Source organism: Etheostoma spectabile, chromosome 8 (assembly GCF_008692095.1).
Source record: "Etheostoma spectabile isolate EspeVRDwgs_2016 chromosome 8, UIUC_Espe_1.0, whole genome shotgun sequence".
Taxonomy (NCBI): domain Eukaryota; kingdom Metazoa; phylum Chordata; class Actinopteri; order Perciformes; family Percidae; genus Etheostoma; species Etheostoma spectabile.
Window position 1 is genome coordinate 32,216,247 of NC_045740.1, and position 26,343 is coordinate 32,242,589.

General features: G+C 41.3%; 3 protein-coding genes across 5 annotated transcripts in view; 2 read left to right on the forward strand and 1 right to left on the reverse strand.

Annotated features, from left to right (window-relative positions):
- The window catches only part of LOC116693409 (carboxylesterase 5A-like), a 25,872-nt gene extending 10,473 nt beyond the window's left edge, over positions 1-15,399 (forward strand). Inside the window, exons 11-16 of one of the 2 annotated variants that reach the window (XM_032522360.1) lie at positions 313-462; positions 2,176-2,248; positions 3,282-3,480; positions 8,156-8,161; positions 9,282-9,286; positions 15,385-15,399. In XM_032522360.1, coding sequence (XP_032378251.1) covers positions 313-462; positions 2,176-2,248; positions 3,282-3,468 — 410 coding nt within the window. In that variant the 3' untranslated portion in view covers positions 3,469-3,480; positions 8,156-8,161; positions 9,282-9,286; positions 15,385-15,399. Of the gene's footprint in view, positions 1-312; positions 463-2,175; positions 2,249-3,281; positions 3,481-8,155; positions 8,162-9,281; positions 9,287-15,384 lie in introns of those variants that run through there. The other variant, XM_032522361.1, reaches the window with a different exon arrangement.
- LOC116693433 (uncharacterized protein KIAA0513-like) overlaps positions 1-26,343 on the reverse strand; it is a 453,101-nt gene that overhangs the window by 423,686 nt on the left and 3,072 nt on the right. The gene's annotated exons all lie outside the window — the stretch shown is intronic.
- The window catches only part of LOC116693434 (uncharacterized protein KIAA0513-like), a 453,088-nt gene that overhangs the window by 395,503 nt on the left and 31,242 nt on the right, over positions 1-26,343 (forward strand). The window contains exon 1 of one of the 2 annotated variants that reach the window (XM_032522423.1): positions 4,407-4,567. The exons of the other annotated variant lie outside the window; for it this stretch is intronic. The gene's annotated coding sequence lies outside the window, so the exon portion shown is untranslated. Of the gene's footprint in view, positions 1-4,406; positions 4,568-26,343 lie in introns of those variants that run through there. 2 annotated transcript variants of the gene reach the window in all.

The window sequence follows — 26,343 nt, forward strand, 5'->3', positions numbered from 1 at the left end:
CAAATGTTCATTGAGGTTATAATTCAAGTGAGAAAAAGGGTGATTTTCCCCATAAACAGACTTCTTTTTGCAAACAGTAGAGTCAACCCATGCTGAGAATGAGATAGAATGCAGGTTCAAGGCAAAAAAGCTTTAGAGGGAACTTTTTTATATTAATGAAGGTCTGTTTCATTTATTGGCAGACGTCTGCTCTACCACCTGAGCCACAGTGCCGATCATGCCCTGCAATGATTTGCTAATTACTCATGATCTTTGACCTTTATGTCACCCTAAGCATACACCTCTTGTCTTTTATCACCTTGGTGTATTTAGATGCGGGTGTTCCAGTTTACGTGTATGAGTTTGTATACATTGCTGAGATACACAAACACAGCAGACCCAGCTTTGTGAAGGCAGATCATGCAGATGATGTCGGCTTCATGTTTGGTGCATGTTTCTGGAATGGACATATACGAATCATAGGTATGTTGTATGTAATGTCTACCCATTATATTTGAGCTGCAACTAAAGAAAAGTTTCATTGTTGATTCAAGCTGTTTTAGTTTTTTGGTCTACAAAATGCTAGTAAATGAGAAAAAAAAGTTGACCAGTGTTTTCCAAAGCCCAAAAAGATGTTCTCAAATGTCTTACTTTGTCTCAACACAAAGATATATTCAGTTAATTGTCCCAGAGAAACTACAACATATCCAAATTTAAGATGCAGATTTAATTTTTCATAAAGAATTAATCAAACCGATTAATGGATTCTTAAAATAGTTGGCAATTAATTGAATGGTTAACAGCTAATCAATTAATCTTTGCATCTCTACATAATAAATATATATAGAGATATACACTCACCTAAAGGATAATTAGGAACACCTGTTCAATTTCTTATTAATGCAATTATCTAATCAACCAATCACATGGCAGTTGCTTCAATGCATTTAGGGGTGTGGTCCTGGTCCAGACCATCTCCTGGACTCCAAACTGAATGTCAGAATGGGAAAGAAAGGGGATTTAAGACATTTGGAGCGTGGCGTGGTAGTTGGAGCCAGACGGGCCGGTCTGAGTATTTCACAATCTGCTCAGTTACTGGGATTTACACCCACAACCATTTCTAGGGTTTACAAAGAATGGTGTGAAAAGGGAAAAACATCCAGTTACGGCAGTCCTGGGGGGGGGGGGGGGGGGGGAATGCCTTGTTGATGCAAGGAGTCAGAGGAGAATGGGCGACTGATTCAAGCTGATAGAAGAGCAACTTTGACTGAAATAACCACTCGTTACAACCGAGGTGCAGCAAAGCTTTTGTGAAGCCACAACACGCACAACCTTGAGGCGGATGGGCTACAACAGCAGAAGACCCCCCCCGGGTACCACTCATCTCCACTACAAATAGGAAAAATAGGCTACAATTTGGAAGAGCTCACCAAAATTGGACAGTTGATAATTGGACAGGATAATGCACCATGTCACAAAGCTCCAATCATTTCAAATTGGTTTCTTGAACATGACAATGATTTCAGTGGACTAAAATGGCCCCCACAGTCACCAGATCTCACCCCAATAGAGCATCTTTGGGATGTGGTGGAACGGGAGCTTCGTGCCCTGGATGTGCATCCCACAAATCTCCATCATCTGCAAGATGCTATCCTCTCAACATGGGCCAACATTTCTAAAGAATGCTTTCAGCACCTTGTTGAATCAACAAACACAGTCTTAGTATGGTGTTCCTAATAACCCTATAGGTGGGTGTAGATTAGATGGCTCTCCTGTCTTTTCTCATTACAAACTTTGTAAGGGCTCATTTGAATATCAGGCATGACCGCTTCACCCCTAACCCATGACCACTTCACCCCTAACCCATGACCGCTTCACCCCTAACCCATGACCACTTCACCCCTAACCCATGATCCCTTCACCCCTAACCATGACCACTTCACCCCTAACCCATGACCGCTTCACCCCTAACCCATGATCCCCTAACCCTAAACCTAACCCTATCCTTTCACCCCTAACCCACGATCCCTTCACCCCTAACCCATGATCCCTTCACCCCTAACCCATGATCCCTTCACCCTTAACCCATGACCGCTTCACCCCAACTTCCCAACTTCTGGAACTTGGTGCATTAAATGAAGGAATGAATGGGACCATATTGCTATTGTGATTAAACTCCTCCTGTTCCATCTTCAGGCAACATTACCAAGGAGGATGAAAGAGTTTGCAGCAACATGATGGCGTACTGGAGCAGTTTTGCCCGCACCGGGTGAGTAAGCACTGAGAATAACAGTATCTTTAAAGCAGCATTGATCAATATTTGGATATCAACAGAAAAAAGGAGTTGCCTATAGGGGCCATCCCACAGAGAATTATCAGAGAATTTTATTGACTCTGCTGTTCCACTCAGCTCTGCGGAACTTTTTGCCATTCTCAAGCTTATTTTTTTGGTTTCATAGTCACAACTTTAATGTTTTATTTAAATGTAAAAGTGCTGTATTTATATAGCACTTTTCTAGTCTTAACAACTAGAAAAGCACTTTAACATCATAAAAACATTCACACACGGTGGCCAAGGCCATCAGGTAAACAATCACACACATTCACAGCACCGAGGACAACCTGGGGTTCAGTGTCTTGCCCAAGGACACTTCGACACGGGACTGCAGAAGGATTGAACCCCCAACCTTCCGATTGGCAGACGACCGTTCTACCACTGAGCCACAGCCGCCCCTTCAGTCTCTCTTAGCACTCCAACTGAACGCTAGTGTTGCTCTGTGTCTGCTGGATGTTTCATCTGATTTGATGTGGCAGTGTTGACTTTACAACTTGTCTTTACAGCTTGTTCAGCAAAGAAGTCAATTCTTAAAGTCTAATTAGATTAAAAAATACTAATTAAATAAATAAAAGTGGCACACTGAACAGAGAGGCAACTTGATTTAAAGGTGATACTTACTGGTACAGAACATGTTGCAGGTCAGACTTTGAAAATGTACTGTGATACAGCAGATCAAGATGACAATATTCAGCAGAATGTGCATATATTTCTAAATAGTTTATAAAGCAGAATAATATTTTGAAGATGAATTGATACAATTCAAGAAAAAATACAGTAGGCTGAATCAAAAGAAATAGATGAAATAGAAGCTTTACATTATTTGTATGTGGTTTTTCAAAGGTACAAGCATGCATAAACAAACTACCATACAGAATGAGTAGTAGACATGTTTGTTGATGATATTCTTTGCTGCATAGGCCGCCCTAATGTCTGAAGCTGGCATGTTTTATCATTTGGTTTTCAGCTCTCCCAACGCTCCAGAGCTTGTCACTTGGCCTCAGTATGACAAGCAGAAGCAGGAGTACATGGAACTGGGCCTGACGCAAACAGTGAGACAGAAACTGAAGGAGGACAGGGTCCATTTCTTTACTGTCACCCTCCCTCTGAAGCTGGAACAGCTGGCGGCGGCAGCAGCTGAACCTGGAAACTGATCTCTGATCGGTGTAAAAAAGCTGTTATTAAAGGAAGCCTTTCATTGAAAAGAAACAAAATGTGTCTTTTGTCAAAACACTCGGCTGGCATGGTCTGAAGATGCAGTTTTAAATGATTTTTCAGAGCACAAAATGATGTAGGTTAATGAGTGAGAGCAACATTTTCCATAATTTTGGAAATTCAAGTGGTTTTCCATATTAAAGTAGTTGTTCTTTCTGCATGGCACTAGGCCTGCTACACCTCCACCGGCGTCTGCTTTGGTTAGCTACAAGGTCATCAGCTGGGGACCACCCCCCTTTAGGCCAGGACATCTCCGGGTGACGGGGCAGTGAACAGGGACGTCTCCCTGACAGAGAGCCTTCTTCAGGAGTTTCTTGCTCCCACACCCGATCCTGTCTTGTCAGCTCAGATCTAGATCTTCTGACAACCCCCTGAACACCCCCCAGGATGCAGTCTGGCTCTCCAACACCCCAAGATCTTGAGCAGATGCGTTTTTGTGGCTCAGAGCCTCTAGCCACCTAGCCCACCTCCACTGGGTAGATTAATATAAAGTTCAGGCACTATGTAAAAATATTCAAAGGATGTGCAAACTGTTGAAATTCATTGAGAAATATATTTGCTTACCTACATCATCATGTGCTATACAGAATACCATTATTCTGAACATTATTCTGTGTCTGTCATGAAAGAAATCAACAAATCTAGTCCCAGGTTACCCTCCGTTTTGTTTTGGAATTAATTATTCCAGCCTTTTAAAATGAAAGGAAGTGGAGGGAGTACATATTAAATTAGAATTTGTTATTACCATAGACTATAGGTAAAACTAGGTTGTTACTCGAGCTCCAAACTGAACCACCATGCTTTTATTGTTTTGGAAACATCCGGTAATATTGATGTAGATCCAACGCAGCTCCACTGCTCATTGGCTGTGCTGCTTGTCGACGTCACGAGGTTCCCCCCTCGTCGTGTCCGCCTCTCTTTGCGCCTGCGCTCCTCTTCCCTAAGACCACAGTCGAGTCTGGGACACAAACAGCAGCAGCAGTCCTCCTGTCTCCTGCTTGTCTCCTGCTTGTCTCCTGCCAGCACGGGACATTTCACGTACGTAGCTACAGCTGTTGCTTCTGTTATGTTGGCGTCTCGTGAAATGTCACATCGCACATTGGACACGTACTGTTCTACGCCGCGTTAACGCCATTTTGCACTTGTTTGAATGGTAGTGGGGTCACAGCGCAGGGAGAGTTGTTCCTGTGATATTTTGCCTCCTATGGTTGTTTTAATGTTTTAATGCGTCGTAGCTTATGACTTCTCTGACAGACCGAGGGCCGTCCGTGGGGTCTTCCTGTTCGCTCGAGACGTTCCAGGAAACGTGAGCCGAGCTGTGTCCCTGTCCAAGTCGTATACACACATATATATATATATATTATTATATTATATTGACAAATGCGTATACCAACTGAATAAAGAAACAAAGCGTTTTGTTTATTGTATCGAGATACATTTAAATCCTAATATTTATATTTCAGTCATTTTTTTATTGAAAGGCTAATGACTAATATCACATATTTAGCCATTTAATTTCTACTTATCATATTTTAGAACAGAGCTGTTGCATTTGAGGATATCGCCTGATAAGCAGTGCATTGGGCTATGAAATGAGTCAGGTGGAAGGTTGCTCCATACTGAGTAGAATAACAGGTACACAAGCAGATGGCAGACAACACATAGTCCCATATAAAACCGTACATAATTAGCACATTATAACTATATATATATAGTCAACACTACGCACCCATTAAAACAGTAAAAAAGCATGTTGCCTAAAGCTATTACAGTCATGATGTCAAGATTAATCACAAATCCCCATACTACACTTTGAACTCACTACTTATCTGGCCTCGCGATCTTTAATAGCCAGTTCCAATTCGCCAGTTAAGGAAAGGCCTAAGCTGACAAAATATTACCGGGCTCCAGTTACAGATAGACAGATACAGACAGATAGGCTATAGATTGTTTTTTGGTGTTATCTGGAGGAGAAGTTCCTCCTTGCTCTTATAGCATCCTTTCACCCAGGAGAGTGTTTTCTTGTTAATTGAATCACTTCTTACTTTTACCTTTGTCTGTGAAAGTGTGTAGGGAGTTTGCTAGTACTACTCTGAACAATCTGTCTAATGCATTTAAAGCAAGAGTTTTTAAGAAGGCAAAGTCAGTCTTAGCAGATTGTAATCACCCTCTGTCACAGGCATTTCAGTTGCTCCTGTCTGGCCGTAGGCACAGCCTTCCCACATGCAGGACTAACTGAGTTGAAAAGCCACAATAGAAGGACATGGGGGGGTGGGGAAACAGTATTTGACATGCTAGGTCGAGGTTGTAATTTTAATAGTGTTGAACAGATTGCTTAAGTGCCTTTTTTTCTTACTTTGACCTTTCCGTGCTGTCATAGAGCTGTCAGTGACCTTTTTTAACTGCTCCACTTTTTTTTTCATTTTTCCCCATTCAATATCTCCATCAACCTTTAAGAAAATACAATAATAATAATAATAATAATAATACATTTTATTTAACAGCGCCTTTCTAACACTCCCCTCTAAAGACAGCTATTTAGTTTTTAGAAGCTGATTTTAAAACTACTTGCTTCCCAAAATGTTGTTAAATTAGGACATATATTATTTATATAATTGGGACCAGGGGTGGAATGTAACAAATATTACTGCCCGTTACGGCAATTGAGTAGTTTCTAAAAGTCTGTAATTTTACTTTTACCCAAAGCTGTTAGAGCGTACATTGATATTAATATATGTTTATTCCATCAAGGCCTTGACCAAATGAGTTGCACAAACGAATTAAAACATCTCAGCTCCACACAACTCTCTCTTGTATGTCTCAGTCGACACGTTCCCAGGATCGTGGCGTCCGGCGACTTTCCCACGCAGAAACTCGAGTGAGATAATGACCTCTTTGTGTGTGTGATCACGGAAGGCTTTGTATCATCGACCGTTTTGTTTGTCGTTACTTGAAGTTCCCATGGGGAGACAGGAACTAACACACTATGTCTTTTCGTTTGAAGTATTTGTACTTCACTACATTTTAATCTGTTACTGAGTAAAAAATAAATGTAAAAAAAAATGCAAGAAACAACTCACGTGCCAGAGACTACTACAGTGAATAACAGGAAGGACGAGCAGCGCTCAAAACCACGGGGGGGGCGGGAGAAGGTCGGAAACCAGTGGAGCGACAGGCTGAAAGCCAAACCCTGGGAAATTCGTGCGGGAAGTTGAACTCATGGAAAGATGACACATTATACTTTCCCCCTAATGTTTTTATACCTTTTGTCTACATGTTTTATTTTTTTTGCACTTTAATTAGTAATGGTAAGGTGTTCCTTTATAAACTAATAGTAACTAGGTAACTGAGTAGTTTACATGAGCTACGTTTTACTTGAGAGATTTTGTATTTTACTTGTACTTAAGTAACATTCATCTGAGTAATAGTTACTTAGACATTCGTACACTATCCACCTCTGAGTTGGGCCAGTAACTTGTTTAACCACAAAAGCCTCGCTGCGCACCAGGTGGAAACTCCTCAGCCAACGGTGTGAATACTGACACTTTGGAGGCGTCTCTCAGCGTCAGATTCCAACGCAAACACCTCCCTTAGCATCTGGACGGGACGCACGTGCGGAGCAGCAGCACGACAGACGTAGAGAGTAGAGAGTTCAGCTCATGTGCTTTTTTCCATTGTTTTAGTACACAGAAACAACGTGGCAGCTTCCTCACCCGAGCTGCCGAAGGCGATGTTCTACGATTTTGGAGCTGTCGTCCCTCCTCCTCCTGGGTCATATGACACCCACTTTCTCCCTGCAGCACAGACACAGTCGGACAGTCTTTAACTTCCAAAGTCTCTGCAGTGTGTAACCTCAGTGTCTCTACAGAACAGACCAGGGTGGGTGTCAAAAAATACCAGCTGTCAATGCCATGCTGACTCTTCACAGTGATACCACAGAGAGATCTGGTTTCACATTAACTTAAAACTGGTGGTATTGGAACCTTCAACTTTTCAGAAGTCTGTGAGCTTTTAAGATACAAACTCGCTCTATATTATTCAAATAAAAAATAAACCATGACATCGCCATCCCTGTAACTGCTCATTTGTAATAGGATGCAAAACTGACATTCCATTACACATAAAACATAAGAATCACATGAACACAGCCACCAGCAAAGATAAAACAAAACAATAATCATCATATCATCCACCAGTGGAAAACAGTTTTTTCCATGCATGGATTCACCAACACTACTAAGACCATGAGGCTTGTCAAATAAACTGGGTAACGAGAGGATGTTACTTTACAGATTTACTACTTTATTTTTATTCTGTCACTAATTCCTGAGGGACAGGTCAGACGTGACTGAGAAGTTGTCTTCATCCTGAACATTACGACATGCTATGCCAGGCCTAAGTCACAAACACATATTCATGAAAGGGGAAATGGGACCCGATGCGAGGCACTTAATACAAAACAATATCAAAATAGCATTCTTGTCCCGTTAGTCCGTTTGCTGTTACAGGTCGTTTATGATCATCAGAAAATATTAGAAGTTACATGTAGTTACTTTAAATGTCTGTTTAAAGCCTTGTTAAATCTGTTGTAGGTAAGACTACCAGGGAGCGGCCGCGTACGTACAGCAGTGGGTACGTAAGACCTAGATTTTACGCTAAAGTATATTTCAGGCTTTAAACTCATATTTTGAACAGAGTCTTCCTTTTTGTTTTAACCAACATTCTCAGGCCCTCTTTTCTTTTTAGCGCACCTGCCATTCTGTTTCCCTTTTTAAACTCTTAGATAATAATACTTTAATTCACCAACAAATAACCTTGTTGTTGCTTCCCTTTTACCCTAGTGAAAAGATATTTCTGAGAAAATAAACTCTACATGTCATGGCCCTGATGTGATTCTCATCTCTCAGTGTGGCCCTTGGGGACACTGAGTTGGACATCCCTGAGCTATAGTATGTTGGTAGGTATTGGCGCATACATAACCCACATGTCCAAATGGCATGTGCAGAATACCCTGCAGTCCATCCACCGTGGAAAAAGAGTCAGCAAGGAACCATGCAGATGGAGGGAGAGGAGATTAAAGGTGTGAACATGCAGGCAGAGAACACTTCAGACTGTCTGCGTCTCCTGCTCTAGAAAGACATTATAACAAGGTTCTTAACACATTCAGATATTAGCAGTGGGTGTGATGCTTTACTTGTCAAAGATAGCACAACATTTTAGATAGCAGCATCAGAATACCTAGGGAATCACATCCTATTTAATAGAAAGTCGAGCAGAGTATAGCAGTGCCGCCATGCATGGAATGGGCATTAGACAACCACCAACGACATGCCAAGAAGAAGCCAAATGAAGAAGGATGTAAAAAGCACAGACATATTGTAAAGAAACCAGTGAATACCTCGTAGACATAGAGCTGGTAGGCCTACTGAATTCCTTTTTGGCACCTACCAAATTGACGCATGTAATGAGATCAAAAAAATGCCTAGTCACTTCCATACGCAACTTCAAACCCTAAAGCACAATTCATCGCATCAGTGAGCCAATCGGCATGCAGTATGCTTCCATCAAGATCTATAATGTCTGTGATTGGCTGTCTGACATTACACTATAGAAACAGTGCAGACAAAACTCGACGTTACACAGAGACGGCTCACGTAGCAGGAGCTGGAAAATACATAAAAAGATTTGTGCTGTAATGTGTATGTTGTAATTTATTTTGTTTAAAAAAAATGATGTAAGGAACGGTAACAAGTCCCAGTATTGGTATTTTGTGAACAATACCCATCCCTACAACTAAACAGAGATGAGTACAACTTTTGAAAAAAAACTATATCCAATACAGGACCAACAGTAATCGATCATAATTACAAGCAAACCACTTCCCATTTCTAATTCAGTGATGGGGACATCCTCCGCCTGCTGTGATTAAGCAGATTAGATCTGTTCTTCATTACACAACCAGTCTCCCACTAGTCTCGTGTCATTTTACCATTGAGACTATCCTATCACCGCTCCCACTGCAGCGCAGCGGACAAACTGCCACTCGGACCCGGGCGACTCCACATCTTCAGCAAACATGTCATTCTGACAGAAAATACAAATACATTTTTCACATGTGGCACTAATCCTTTCCTGTACAGATGCTTCTTCTGTTCCACATCCATTCAGTCTCACACCCATCGAGCTCATAGCTGATCTATCCACCTTGGCAACTATGGGTCTTGAAGTGTGCACCGCATTAATCATAGACTTATCCATGTTTTATTTCAAATGTAAAAAGAAATGTTAATGCTGAGCATTAATAAACTCAAGCCAAAGTATTAATACAAACACAATTAATTAGCTAATTAACACTTCGTGTTCCTATTCTTTCTTTGAGTGGCTGTACTCATACTGGACTGTGATACTGCAACACAGTATTTATAAAAAGGTGCAATAACTGTTATGCAATGTAATATTATTATTACTATATATAACTGCTGTCAAACTCCTTTTTCAGTGTCATATTTTAATGTACTTTTCAAATTTACACTAGCACCTGGCATTTGTGTTCTATCTATATTCCTATCTATACTATCTATCTATCTATCTATCTATCTATCTAGAAACCACAGTGGGCTGGGACTGCCTCCACAGCGCTCTCACTGACCCTTCTCCAGTACATAATAAATAATAATAAATACCTCGTTTTTTGTCGGCCATGACCAGGACAAAACAAAGACCCAACACCAATCTCTGGCTCTACACTATTTCTCCACTGTTTGCTGCTATATTAATCTTGTGAATATTGAGTACAGCCCCTTTAAATGAAATTCAATGATTGAATTTTACTTTTATTTTGATATTGTGTTTGAATTTCATTTATTTTTTATAGCATTTATTGTATTCCGACTCGCAATACCTTGGTACTGCTTTAACTTTTACAGTTTTACATGTTCTTAGAAAACAGTTACGTTTCAATTTGCCATTTCTCAACAAACACATCGTGTGTATCCTCGATGCCCAATAATTGTTTAAATTAATTTTCCTTCTTATCTGCAAGTAAACTTTCCCTCACACACACCACAAACCATCACCAGTTAGCAGGAACAACCAGTGCGCCACGTAAGCAATGCCCCCCCATCTCTTCTCACCAGACAGGGCAACGGAACTCGTTTTAGCTAGCCTCCCTCCCCTTCAGATTTAACCCTTACTTCAAAACAACCGCTACAATGGGCCTTCATGATTGTACCTATGCTCTCCATTAATGCCGCCATCGGTCTAAAACTGGTCCAACGGGGCCCTTGGAAAAAAAGACACTTGCCCCCGCGCTGAACAACCTTCTGGGCCAACACTGACACGATTTGTGATACAAAGGCCTCTGCCCTTCTGCACCTCCTGCCTGGATTCAAATGTACTTTCTCTCTTAGTTCAACTCAGTTTTTTTCCTTCTTCAGGGCAGTGGACAAATAGGGGGACAGACTCTCGTCTTTTCTTCTATTGCGTTCCCCTGCTCGGCGCAGGCACAGGAGAAAAGGGTTAAGTCAACATGCAGAAAGAGGGAGAACAAAGACTAGTACACAGGAAAGAAGAGAAGAGAAGAGAAGAGGAGGTGTGGGGCCTCAGGAGATTATCAGCAGTATGGTTTACCGCTAGCATACTGAACATCACTGGCATCACTACAGGATCTCTCCATATCATTTGATCTGACAGATACAGTGACAATGGAACAACAACCCACTTATGTTTTAAAAGATACTGTTTTACCCCACAAAATTTGTATTAATATATATTTGATCTTTATTTTTCTCTTATTCCATCCAGTCTGACCTCGTGGTTGGTGATCCTTTTCGTCCTCTACACAGTGGACGCATCAAAAAACGCTGCGTTCCAAAATCTGAGAGTGTGCCTGCAGAGAGAAGGATACACATTATAGAGCCACAATCCAGTCTCAGTCCCAGGCAAAACATGAAGGCAGATGGCCCAATGAGCTGCAACATGCTTCATCCTCCAAAGCTCTGATGCATGCTTAATGAGGCCAGGCCTTTCTAGAACATTCATCAGAGCACAGTCCACTTCACTGGCTCCCAACATGGCTCAGTGGGGTCCGCGGACAAATCTGATGGAAGAGAAATACAGTCTGACCCCTTTAGTTACTAGTTACTTTAGTTACTCACTCCATTCATGACAGTTTAGTTACTAGTTTTAGTTACCACTACATTCATCTGCAGCTTAGTTACTTACGATTAATATTCTGCACACTAAGCGTGGTAGTTTTTAAATCGGATGTTTTATTAGAAATGAACCTACCTAATTCTAGAACTATAAGGGCTACAAGGCCGAGCTCAGATGTTTGGACGATTAAACACTTGACAGAACGTGTTTGGATCGTTTCCACTTTCTAAAATGAGACGATTCTTCTGCATTGAGTACTTTACTTTAAAGTACATTTTCCTGACGATATACATACTTTTACAAGTAACATTTTCAATGCAGGACTTTAACGGTAACAGCGTGTTTTACAGTGGGTTGTTTAGCGTGTCCACCACAACAAAATGCAAAGTTACAGCAGCAACTCGTGGGAACATAGTGAGGCATCCAGCTCTGTCATCACTCCGTTTTTCTAGCTAAATAAATAATAATTAATAATAAATATGAGCACACACATAATGAGCTTGTGATTTAGGACAGTACACGGTGAAGCTCAGAGCTCCTGTATTGTTCTACATGGCCAGAGTTCCTTCATTTACCAAGGGCTGCTGCTTCAGGTGGTTGTACAGGTACACCTTCTCTCCTTTCATTTTGCTCTGGAGCCGCTCAGAACCTGGGTGGAGGGAACACATGACAGCACTTGTTCACCTCAATCATATCTAACTCCATTTGAAACATAACAGAGAAGTTTAGCAGGAGACAAAAAAGCTGTGTTTGCTGTATGTTTGGTACATCATACCTGGTGATTTGGGCTTTGTCTCAACCGGGCTTCCCATCCCTAGAAATGAGAATGGGTTATAAAACAACTATGTATATACAACGGGTAAATCAACAATTCGAGGAGCTGTATCTGCTCACGTCAGTCCTTGGGAGCCATGAGCCCCTTAGCTTGCTCTCTAGGCCTCAAGAAGACCGATGACGTCCGTTTTAGATGTGGTTTTGAGGAGGCGCTCAGCGGATCCTTCCTCACAGAAAGCCAGGAGTTGCCTTGTGATGTACAGTCCAGACCAGGCTGGAGGACCGCCACGACCAGCAGCTCTGAGGAGATGGCTGGACTTCCCTGAGCAAGACATGGAGCAGAGAGGTCAAAGTCATGGCATCACTGAAGCTTTTTTACATGTTTTTAAGCCCCACAAGCAAATGTGTTTAAACATCAACCTGTCTTTCAATGTCCCTGTGGTGTCCTTGGTCCAAGGCGTCACACCGGTCAGCTGACAAACGTGTACAGCAGGAGTCTGAACTATTTTTACAGGACCCCTTACCTGAGAGAGAGAGGCAGGGACCCCATATAACATGTATTGTATAAAATTAGGTGTGCATATAAACCGTGCCTACAATAATTGTGGGGTGGCGTGAAGCCTTTATACATACTGTGTTTGCATAGAATACAAAGATATAATTGTTGTAGATTTAATTTTAAATCATGTTTTAATGTTAAACATAATGTGGCCAGGGAATCCTTGAGGAACTGCATCTGTGGGTGTTACCTTAGAGACTTGCTAACTAAAGACTCAATTGACTTGACATAACCGTGACTTGATTTGACAATTAAAGTCCCATGTCTCAGACAGACATCACCTTTAACGAACGTACGCGCTGTTTTAGCCTCTAATGGAAGGTATCTCAGGTGCACATAAAAGTGCCTCTGGGAAATAGAAATGAAAACATTAGTCCATCAGCTTTGGAGGAATCAATGAGACGTCTCGCCCGTGCAAGACAAATAATGTAAACAGCACACATTATCTTCGTTTGGTTTTATTTGTAGTTTGGGGTTTGCAAGCAGACCTTTTGTTCACCACTGTGCAAATTGCCAATAGTATGTTTACTTTATGTGTTATAAAAACAGGTTACAGCAGACCTGACTGCAGACGGAAGTTGAAGCATATACTGTGCCACGGCACGACATTATCACTCAAGCTTCCTGTTTTGCACAAACACTACCGTCATGCAACCGACAAAGCCACCTGTGTTTGTGGTGTTGCTGCAGAAGAAACCACACTCTGAATCACCAATGATGACAGATATTTTATTTTTCTTTTGCCTCTTTGTGTCTAACGCTTTTTCTTTTGCAATTACGAGCTCTGGTTGCCCTTTAAACAGTCTTGTATAAGTACTTGAAAGCATAACTGTTAGTACAAGTACAAGTATCTCACCAAAAATGACTTTGGTAGAGTGAAAGTATCCCTTTAGAATATTACTTGAGAACAGTCTTAAAGTATCGATATTTTACTGTACCTAAGTATCAAAAGTCATTATGAATTAGTGCACTTCACTGTTTTGTGGCTTCCTTTAGGAAGCATGATATTCAGGGTTTTCACACTTTCTTAAACATCAAGTCTGGCATCCCTTAAGCAAAAACAGAAACAGATTTGATTTTTGTGAGAAAGAGTCTTTCACTCCAACACAAGTAACGAGTAGCGCAGATGCTTGGTGAAATGTAGTGGAGTAAAATATACATTTTATTTAGTTAGAGTAAAAGGAAACGTTTTCAGAATAAATAACAAAGTAAAGTACAGATACGTTAAAATTCTACTTAGTACAGTACGTAATATTTGGTTACATTACAACATTGCCTTTAAATGTGTCCAATCAAAGGCAGCAGCAACTCTGAGAACTTGAAAGAGAAGCCTCTAAGGGCCCCGACCCATCAGGGAGACGATAAGCCTTCGGTCAAAGATGGGCCGACGTTTAGCGGCCTAGTTTTTCAATGGACGTAAATAGAATCCGTCATGAGAAGAAAACACCAAGTGAGGAAAGCAAGCAGACATTAAGAGGACACACACAGAAGGCTCTTCTTGTTTTGTTTTTATCTCATTTCATCTGATCATTTCAATTCATTTCATCGGAATCGCAAGCTAGCTAACTAGCCCGCCAGCTGCAGCGTGACCACATGCCAGATACAGAGCTGAAAGACAACAGAGAGGTTGAAGAGCCCTTACCACTGTAGTAGTATGGAAGACAACATAGTCATGAGGTTTTGGCTGGTGCTGTAGTCATCCCTATGAGAAAATCTGGGAACACACCATTTCTTTAGAGATGATCTGTCATGTCTTCAAAGTTAGAATTATGTCATTTACTGGACATTTTCACTAAAGGACAAGCAGGTGATTATGTTTTCTTATTGTCAGCCAAATCCTATGAAAAGACACAACCCACAATTGATTTATCCTAATAAGTCTTTCCAAAGTCTAATGCATTCAATTTCTCGGTGCACAGAACTCAATTGTTGATCAAAAACTATTAAAAAGACATAAATAAGCTACAGTGTGCACTGGCAAGTTCCTATACAATGGAACCCACACACACTGTAGTTAACTTTGACTCTATCCCACATACACTGTCCTGCTGCTAGATAAACTACCACAGAGCATCAATGAGTATGAATCCACACCGACCCATAACTATTCCCTCGACGTATTAGTTTGTTGGTATTGAGGATTTTTGTATTTTCATGGGCAAAACTGACATTACAAACTTTATAATGATCACCGGGCCTTATCATTCACAATCAAATGGGACTAGACAGTTACACTATGTTGGTGTCAATAAAGTAACAGTATAGACTCACTCAACAGTACACTGCAAAGACTGCACCAGTCTGTAGAAGGTGGCTTTCACTCAACCATTTGGAGTGGCAGCGCTGTGAAAACGTACGACAGTTACAGAGTTAGAAACTTGTTCAGGATATCTTGGTGTAAAGACCCAACAACTACACTTACGTGATAGAGATATTTGGGTTTGATTTCCCGCATTCTGTAGGCATGTTTTCACTCAATGTGTGACTAAATGTATGTATGGGGGGTCAACAACAACGTGTAATTCCTTGGCCAATGCATTTGGATATTGCAGTACTGTTTTTCCTTAAAAGGCCATGTATGAAGTCTGATTAGTTACCATTACATCATTTCCCCGTATTCACCTGTGCGCTGACGATTTGGCAAACCACTCCCTGCCTTTGCCATTCTCTCCACTGCACGACTCTCCAAAACGGCCTTCTCTTCCTGGTCAAAGTCCTCCGTGAAAACATGGTCCAATAACTCAATACAGCACTATGTAAACATGTTCACTGCTGGTTTTTATTAAGTAATGATGTATTCATTTCTCTGATTTTACTATGCAGAGAAATGAAATGTGTTCCATTGAGAGCTGACCCAGAAAATGTCAGTATCTGACAGCTAAACAGAAAGAATCCAACATGTGTCATTGATCTGTTTCTAAGGATTGATAGAAATGATCAAAAATGATAGGATAGATCTATGTATAAGACTGGACTTGGGACGCAAAATGTAGCTTTCCTTTATTTAATTAATAGTTATAATAATATTCTTATTGTTAGCAATGTCAAAATGTGTAACTCTGCAGTGGCACGTTGTTTCCATTTCACCAAGATAACTCAAGCTGTTAATCCAGGAGACTTTTCAAAGTAGTTTTCAATATTTTTTGAAAGGTAGATGATGATTTGATGATTTTTCCCCATTCTACTGATTTGCGCAAGCTAACCGGCTGCTGGTGGTAGCTTCATATTAGAATATATTACAGACAGGACAGTAGCATCAATCTCCTCATTATCTCTCATAAGAAGCACACTTCATCAATGGTCACAACTATTCCTTTAAGAACCACAGAACAACATTTCTTTACAAGAGTAATGGACTCAAGAACCAAACTGGTGACCTAGCAGACGCAGTTTTCATGCCACTTGGGATAAATTGTAAAGGATGGGTGAGTCATTCCATGCATCCTCCCCCAAACTACTATATAGTAGATATGGCAAAGCAAAGGAAAAGAAAAGTGAATGTGCAAGACTGGGCAGGTAACAATGGAGTTTTTCTGGCCCCACTTACACAACATCCTTTTTCCCATTACTATGTTTACATTTATGGGTATGTGTATGATTTGACGTTGTTTAATCTATTGATTGTATGTGCTTTTGTTTCCTCTGTCAAGCCACTTTGTAAACTATTGTTTTTAAAAGGTGTTATACAATAAAAGGTATTATTGGAACACAAAGGTACCCTGAATTTAGAAGCACCCTTTAAAACATTCACCCTGCTCACATTTGATTTTGCAAATATTCCTGCATCGGTTGGACTGATGTCCCCATGGGACGTTGCTGGTGAGTCATACTAATCTCTGACTGAGTGAATGTTCCAAGTTATTCGGGTGACAACATGGAGCAGTGTTATCGGAGTATAAGTGAATAGACAGCCTAAGCAGGAGAAATTGCTGGCGACACACAGTCAGGAAGAAGGAAAAAGTGTGACATAAAAATCACTCCATCAACAAACTGGAATTACAATTGTAATGCTCTGCCAACCAGTGCAGTAGCTGCAGTTTCCATCTCTGTCCATACTTACTATATATGTAGTGACGACTTTGAACAAGTTTAATAAATATTGTTATTAAGTTTATTTTTTTGACAAATTGGGCTTTCACAAAGCCGCACAGAAGAGTTCTAATCCCAACCGGTCGTCAGACACCGCCTCCAAGAGGCCTGGGTCTGTCCGAGGTTTCTGCCTAAAGGAGCTTTTCATTCCACTGTGGACCGTTGCTTCTTGAGGAAACTAACTAAACTGTGGGTCCTTGTGATTCTGGGTGTGGTCTAGACCTGCTCTATCTGTAAAGTGTCTTGAGATAATCTTGTTTGTGATTTGATACATAAATAAATGATTGATTGAATTGAATTGAAGATCTATAAATCCAGTTTCATGGTGGTCATCCAAGATTAGTGTCATGGAATCAGTATCTGACCAGCTGAATGTACAATAGTACAGTTAGAAAATGCAATTTTGCAGAAGATTATGATGTAACAGTAAAGTTGACTTTGACCTTTGATTTTTAAATGTCATCAGTTCATTGTTTCATCTATTGACATTTGTATAAAATGTGTCATAATTTAGCATAGAAATTCTTGAGTGTGGCCAATAACGCTTGTGACCATGTGTCCAAATTGAAGCAATTCAAGAATGGGACAGACAGAAGGACAGACCGAGGACAGGGCAGACACCTATAAACCTTCCCTCAGCACTCTCTGAGATGAGCTGATGTAGTGGGGGCACCTTCCCTGACCCATAATCTGCTGCTGGCCTTCCAGCCATACAACGGGCTCTTTATTGTGTGTACATTCACCACGCCGGGCATATTTCTGATCATCATTTCAATGACCTGCACATTTCAGTATAATCTGAATGCTCTTCTGAATGTAGCTATTCCATCTGCAAATTATATGATTATGAAAATGGTAAAACAGGGGAACTATAGAGTACTTTCAATCGTTAATGCTGCAGTGGGTAGGAACCAAAACGCCAGACTGTATTTAAACATGGACAACATGTCCCCACTTCCTCGGTGTTAAAAGTGAAGCCACAACATCCAGCATGCAGGTGCTGCCATCTTGTATGTTGAGCCAGAGTCGGCCGCGGGTGAGTCTTGGTCATACACCTGCCCGACGAATCGCCAGTCAATCACAGTTCACTGTTTTTATAGCATCAAATAACTGGTAACAACCAGAACGTATCACAAAAACATTGAACCACTTCAGCAAGATAAGAACTACCTAAAATGACAAAAAATCATGTTTGGGAAAAATGTATTTGAGGTGTACTTTGATTTTTTTTTCAAGGACGGGCCGGATTGATGATCATACTGCAGCCGCCACTGGGGGGCTGTGGGGTGATCCACATGTGTTGTTCTATGCACCAACCCCTGGTCCGACTAGAATCACAGTCTAACAGTGGTGTGAAAAAGTGTTTGCCCCCTTCCTTATTTCCTGTTCCTTGCATGTTTGTCACAACTTAAGTGTTTCGGAACATCAAACCAATATACAATAAGTCAAGAAACAACAAGAAAACACAAATGCAATTTGTAATGAAGGTGTTTCTATTAACAGGTGAAAAAAATCCACAATCATGGCTGTGTGAAACAGTGTTGCCCCCTAAACTAAAACTGGTTGGGCCCCCCTTAGCAGCAACAACTGCAACCAAGCGTTTGCGATAAACGTCCAATGAGGCTTTTACAGCGTCCTGGAGGAATTTTGGCCCACTCATCTTTGCAGAATTGTCCTAATTCAGTTACAGTAGAGGGTTTTCGAGCAGAACGGCCTTTTTAAGGTCCTACACATAAACTCAAATGGATTCAGTCAGGACTTTGGCTAGGCCACTCAAAAGTCTTCATTTTGTTTTTCTTCACCATTCGGTGGTGGACTTAGGCTGGTGTTTAGGATCATTGTCCTGCTCAGAACCCAAGTTTGTTTCAGCTGAGTACACGAACAGATGGTCGGACTTCTCCTCAGGATCTCTTGGTAGACAGCAGAATTATTTGTCCTTTTATCACGGCAAGTCTTCCAGTCTGAAGCAGCAACAACACCCAGACCATCAACTACCACCACATATTTTACTGTTGGATAATTTCTTTTATGAATGCAGTGTTCCTTCTACGCCAGATATACTTGGACACACCTCAAAGAGTTCCACTTTTGTCTATCGGTCCACAGAATGTTGTTCCCAAAGTCTTGGGGATCATCAAGATGTGTTGTGGAGAAATTGAGACAGCTTTGATGTTTTTTGGCTCAGCAGTGTTTTCCTCCTTGGAACTCTGCCATGCAGGCCATTTTTGCCCATCTTTTCCTGATGGTGGAGGCATTGAACGCTGACATTAACTGAGGCAAGTGAGGCCTGCAGTTCTTTGGACGTGTTTGTGGGGTCTTTGTGACCTATTGGATGAGTCGTCGCTGCGCTCTTGGGTAATTTTGGCGCGGCCGGCCACTAGGAAGGTTCACCACTGTTCCATGCTTTCGCCATTTGTGGATAATGGTCTCACCTGTGGTTCGCTGGATTCCCAAAGCTTTGGAAATGGCTTCATAACCCTTTCCAGACTGATAGATCTCATTACTTTCTTTCTCAATTGTTCCTGAATTTCTTTGGGTCTCGGCATGAGTGTGCTTTTAAGATCTTCTGGTGGCCTTACTGTGTCAAGCAGCTCCTATTTAAGTGATGCCTTGATTGTGAACAGGTGTGGCAATAATCAGGCCTGGGTGTGGCTAGAGAAATGACTCAGGTGTGGACAACCCCAGGTATAGTATGTTTTAACAAGGGGGGCAATCACCTTTTTCACACAGGGCCATGAGGTTGGATTTTTTTTCACCTTAATAATAAACACCTTCATTTACAAATTGATTTTGTGTTTACTTGTGTTGTCCTTGACTATTGGTTTAATTGGTTTGATGTTTCCGAAACACTTAAGTGTGACAAACATGCAAAGGACAGGAATGAGGAAGGGGCAACACTTTTCACACCACTGTGTCTAGAATGAACAGGTTTTTTTATGTATTTCTTAAGTATCAAATCGATGCAGCAGACCAAATACATTGTGTTTTTTTTCCCAACCATTAGATAGATTGATCAGAAACACTAAAAATAATCTTAACTTGATTAGCAAGTTTGCTTTAAGCTCTTTTTATTCTGCGAAGTTCTTGTCTCTCTATTGGACGGCTCACAGTGGACAGTTAGGTAAAAACCCGGACAGTGAGAATCCTTCCCACACATTCTTCTCCTCTGTCCTGGTTCCTTGACCTGGTGCTAGCCTCAGGAGCAGCGACAGCCGGCTACACAGGCTACCTTCTGTCAAGTGACTAATCAGTGAATTGACAATTATTTCACTGATATACATATACATTTGCAAACATTTTTTTTTCTCTTTTAAGTAGGGATTTTTTTGAGTAAATAAATAAGTAAATAAAATGTATACATTTGATGTGTAAACAGTACCAATGTTTTCTTTTTAATTTATACTTTTGTAATTTATATTTTGACAGATATTCCTCCATTATCTGAAATGTTTCGTATTATTTACAAAATGAATCACTGATGCTTATTACTAATCTACTACTAGTGTCTAGTATTCTGCTAGCACTTGCTATGCTTTGTTTATTGAAATAATGGGCCATTTCTTCTGTAAAAGAGAATGTTACAAATTGAACAAAGTGACTATAGCATCTTTCAATTATTACGCTGTCCAAACTGGCTTTCATTTGTCAATCATGTCGCTTTTCACTGATATAATGATTCTTTTAAGTACCATACAGTCCATATACTCAATATAAAAAAAAAAAACGTTCTTCCTTACTTTCCGTGAAAACACTTCTCCACATAGCCTTCATGAACTGCCTCCTCTCCACCACCTCAGCGTCGGCGTCTCTCCACTGTGAGTGGACGAAGAGGACGACCTCCTCAGCTCCCCATATGAGAGGGCGGTCCATGTCGTTGTCGCTGTCCGCTGACTCGTAGCATCGCTGTCATTGTCTCCTTTTCTTGGTGTGAGTGCTGGGCTTATTTGGTGTAGTGGCTCTGGCAGTAAGGGTTGCTGGTGGACTCCCAAGGACGGCACCTGCTCTGGAGAGAAAATGTCTGTATGGCCTTGGTGTTGGCCTCCATCTTTGCTTAGAGCTGTGGCCTCTGAGGGCAGGTCAAAGTCTATTAGGTTGTCCACTGCTACGCTCTCCATGTTGGCAATAAGCTCTACAATAGTGTTTTTAGAATGAGCTATTTGGTGCTCTGCAGGAACATGAGGGTGGTCGTAGATGTAGGTGCTAGTTGGAAGCTTCAACTGTGTATTGGGTTTTGGTTTTGATTTTGCAGGCTCTCCCAACCCCTGAGGTGCTGACATCAGGGAACTCACAAACCCAATGCATCTGTGAATGAGGAAGGAGATAATTAGCATTGTGATCATCTTTTACTTCAGTTAAAATGTACTAGGCAACCTAATAGACCTGAAGGTGGTGAGAGGTAAGACTAAGAGCCTTTTAAACTTTAACGGTTTGGGGCGCCTGGGTAGCAGTGTATGACTTGTGTTGATGTGTGACTTCTGCACAACACAACTGATGGTCCCAACTCCATTAATAAGCAAGAAACTCCACTAACTAACCCTGACAAGCCCACTGTGAAGGGAAACCATTTCAGGTGACTACCTCATGAAGCTCATTGAGAGACACTAAGGGTTGCAGCGCTATCAAAAAAGCAAGGGGGGGGTCATCTGAGAAAACTAGAATATATGAATGTTTTCAGTTATTTCCCCTTTTTGTTAAGTACATAATTCCACGTGTTCATTCATAGTTTTTGATGCCTCCAGTGATATATACAATGTAAATAGTCATGAAAATAAAGAAACGCATTGAATGCGAGGGGGTCCAAACTTTTGGCCTGTGCTGTAATAAATAGATTGAGTACCTAATTATCCCTATTGCCGGGATTACAGCAGCCACTTGACTTACATGTAAAATCCAAAAAACAAGAGTTTGGGTTTCTCAAAATTAAAATGCAATGAGTGCAGCATAGTTAACAAAATGCACTGAAGGCTCTATGAAGTCCCGTTGGAGCCCACATGCTTTACCGTTCGCTGTTTTTTTGTTGTTATTTTTTTTAATAACTCACAGGGAAGGCAAGAGGTTGCCTCCCGGTGACTTCAAGGAAGCAGGAGGATTTTCCAGTTGTGTTGTTTTATCTCAGAATCCGGCAATGGTCATGGTGGCTAGGAAAGTCAAGCTGCAGGCTACAGGTAAGCTAAGCCTTTAGCTGCTGCTACCTGCGGTAGAAAGCAGAGAAAGGAATACTGGGGGAATTGTGAATTTCTGCTTTTGATTTTGATGGCTAAAATGGAAAGCTCATTTCAATCTATTTCGGTTTATCCCTGTTTCACTTTGTTGATTAGCCCGACCCACTGGGGACAGATTGAAGAAAGAACTAGAAAGCCTTGGTTTAGTGTTTGCGAATATTTATTAATGTGAGTGTTTCCAGTCAGTCCTCCTCGACCATGTCGAAGACATCCCCAGTGTGGCAGCATTTTACAAAATAGATAACGGAAAAAGTGGAATGCAAAGTTGCAAGCAACAGTTTGCATATCGCAGCTGGACTACAAACATGGCGTATCACCTAAAACGGTGAGCTAACCTGTCTGCGTTAGGTTGCCGTCTGTTTTGAGTAGGCTATATGAATTTATCAGAGTTGGCATATTTCATAGTCTGATAATCGTTTTATAACTACTGGCGCACCCACCCGCAACCACGATAGCGTTCCCTAGACCCCCCCAGACCCCCCAGACCCCCCCAGCCCGCTGGGTGTTAAGCCTCTATCATCCAAACGCAAAAAATAATATCACGGAAGGAATTGTTGACTTTATTGCTCAGGATATGAGGCCTATTGCTGTTGTGGAGGGCTGAGGTTTTAAGAACTTGTTAATATCCAGCGCCAGCACGCCCCACCATCATGGACTAATATCCAGCACCAGCACGCCCCACCATCATGGACTAGTATCCAGCATCAGCACGCCCCACCATCATGGACTAATATCCAGCACCAGCACGCCCCACCATCATGGACTAATATACAGCGCCAGCACGCCCCACCATCATGGACTAATATCCAGCGCCAGCACGCCCCCCATACAGCATGGACAACCGGAAAATGTGAGGGACAAAGAGAAAGTTTCACAGTTAATGCAACACAGCGAGGCACTGAGCTTGACCACAGATATGTTTAGATACAGTATATATAAAGTGGATGTACAACAAAGAACCAACATATCAAAAAAACATTCATAAAATAGCCTTCTCTATATGCAGGTTACATCATTAAGGAAATCACATTGTTGGATTTTTATTATTGTTACATATTTTTGCACCTAGTTGAGGTGGATTAATTGAACGACTTTATATTGGTAGTGTTTTCTAAACAATGTATAAATTACTGTATACAATATATCATATATTTGTACATTACATACGCTCTGTCACAAGTAAATGTACCATTGTAATGTAAGTCATTTTCCACCCACAGCCCTAAACCAACCATAAGTATCAGGCTCCAGACTGATAGTGGACAGCAGTCCTCCAGTCCTTTTGACAGGCAGCAGGGACTGATAGCTAGCCTAGTCTCTCTCTATTCTCCCTGCACAAGAGGCGTGAACAATGGCCGTAGTTCAATGGCTTGGATGACAAAGGACCTACACAAGATTGGACTCTATCAGAAATACTTCTCTAACCTTCCACCATAAAAATTTTAGCGTCAAAACGTCAACTTCAATGTCTTTAATTAGTGTTATTTTGAATAATTACTGTATGTTCAAAACGTAAACTATTCAAAACATCACACGTAACAAAGAACAGAGCTGTGTGCTGCAAGGTAAAGACAGTACCGTCCACTATAGGGGGGTGGGGTCTACAACTTTGGGAAACATATTTACACGCAAGAAGGATAACGGTAATATGACCTCTTTTGGGGTTGTGTTTCATATTTTTTAAAGTGACATCTTCTAAATATGGGGAGGGGGGGGGGGATCATAGGTGGATTAAAATGTGTTTTATGGAAAAGGTATCTTTAGAAATTGTACATTTAAAGCTCAGTTGGAGTTCAGAGCAGCACACAGTGCCCGAGGGCGATAGCTGAACGGCACGGCCCCACATCACATGCTCCCATGGTTGTGTGACAGGCAGAAGTGGCTGATGGCAGATAAGTTAGGTGTAGAATCTCAGCTGAGGAGGTTGGCCAGTGGAAAAGTGAGGACTGCACTTGCAGATGTAATCTGTTCATCCCCAGCATCACTTCAACAAACAACACTAAATCTGTTTTCAGAGGACGAGACAGAAAAACAGATACATCATGACTGAACATGAAAGCAATGCACTCCCAGAGTATGGTGAACCCTATTATATCTACCATTACCAAAAAAGAAATGACAACATCACAGTATCATTTCTTTATTTCTCAGTTCCTTTAGACTGATGTGACACACATAGTCAATCCTCTCTCACAACACGAGACCCGTGTGTCTGTGTGTAACCTAGTTCTTCCTGCATGCCACTGCGATGTGTAGACAGCCAATCACCAGCCTTATTAGATCTCGGTAGAAGCTTGCTGCATGCTTATTGGCTAACTGATACTGATAAGATTCTTCTTTAGGTATTGATATATTTGTGTATTGAATGACAAGCCATTTTCGATACTAGATACTATGGAGGCAATTTGGTTGTGCCTAAAATCAAAAATCAACCAACGAAGGAAATGAGTACTAGACAATTTAGAGCGCAAGCAGGGCAAGACATTCCTTTGCCATCCTAGGAAACGCAAATTCACCACCCACCAATGTTTTTTACGCTGAATCAAATGTTTTCATTATTCATGTCGCAGCTGCTTGGCTTAATTCAAGGCTTAAAACTCTTTATATTTGTAACTTGAACGCCTCATAAAAAAACTGGTCTCTCCATTCACATAGAAAATGTATAAATCTCATCTTCTTCTTAATCAAACTCAATAGCCGTAACAAATCAAATACTGTTCGACCTCCTCTGCTCCAACGAAGGAAACTCCAGGTCTCTCTTTTCATAATCCATAAAACCTTTAATCCCCCTGATTTCTGCCTTCTCACATGTATCAGTTGACACTGTAATTCACTGGTTGTCTTTTTAATGAAAAAATCAACTCCATTCACCAGCAATACATTTGACCCCCTTGCTTCCCTCCACCTTTGCCCTCCCCAATAGCCAGTCATTTGTTGCTTTTTACTGCCCACCCCTCCGAAATTTTGATCTCATTCGTAATCAAGTCCTCAACCTGTTCTCTTGACCCCCTCCCACAGCTCTGGTCAAACCTGTCTCACTTCCCTCACTCCTTCATAACTACCATTATTCATTTCTCTCTCCTTGGTATTGTCCCCTCACTTTTCAAAAACAGCATTGTCTCACCCATTCTGAAAAAACCTGGCTCAGATCCAACCAACTACAATAATCTTTGTCCTATCTCAAATCTTCCTTTATTCTAAATTTGAAAAATAGTGTCTGTTCAACTCCATGTTTTCTACCCTTAACTGTCTTTATGAACCTTTCCAGTCTGGTTTTGCCCCTCATAGTACTGAAACTGCCCTTATAAAAATCCTCTTCATCTCTATTCTCATCTCCTCAATCTCAGTGCGGCCTTGATACCATTTCTCACTCCATCTCCTCAATAGACTTTCTTCCCTCGGCATCTCTCACACCCTCTTGACTGGTTCCGCTCATATCTCTCCGACCGCACTCAGTTTATTCAACTCAAATCTTTCACATCCCACCTTCCCCTGTTACTACTGGGTCCCTCAAGGTTCAGTTCTTGGCCCCCTCTTTTCATCACCTACCTATTCCCCTTGGCATATCTTCCCTAAATTCAACATCATTTTCATTGTTACGCAGATGACACCCAGCTCTACTTATCCAGCAAACCCACCTCCTCGCTCCCCCCCTGTCCCTTACTAAGCTTACTTGAATAAAAGACTGGTTCACCTCAAACTTCCTTAAACTAAACAGTGATAAAACCGAACTCCTCTCGTAGCCCCAATCCACCCTATCCAAAATCAATAGTTTCTCTCTACCAATCGACAACTCCTTGGTCTCCTTCCCCTCAGGTCAAGAGTCTGGGCCTCATCCTCGATTCCTCCCTCTCCAAAACTAGACTAAAACCCATCTGTTCCAGCTTATCTGTAAATACACTGTTCCTGTTTTGTTTGTTTTTGTTTGTTGTGTTTTTGTTTTATTGTTTTGTTTTACTACTTACACTTTTCTGTTCCCTGTATCTGTCTTTATTGTCGGTAAGCGTCCTTGTAGG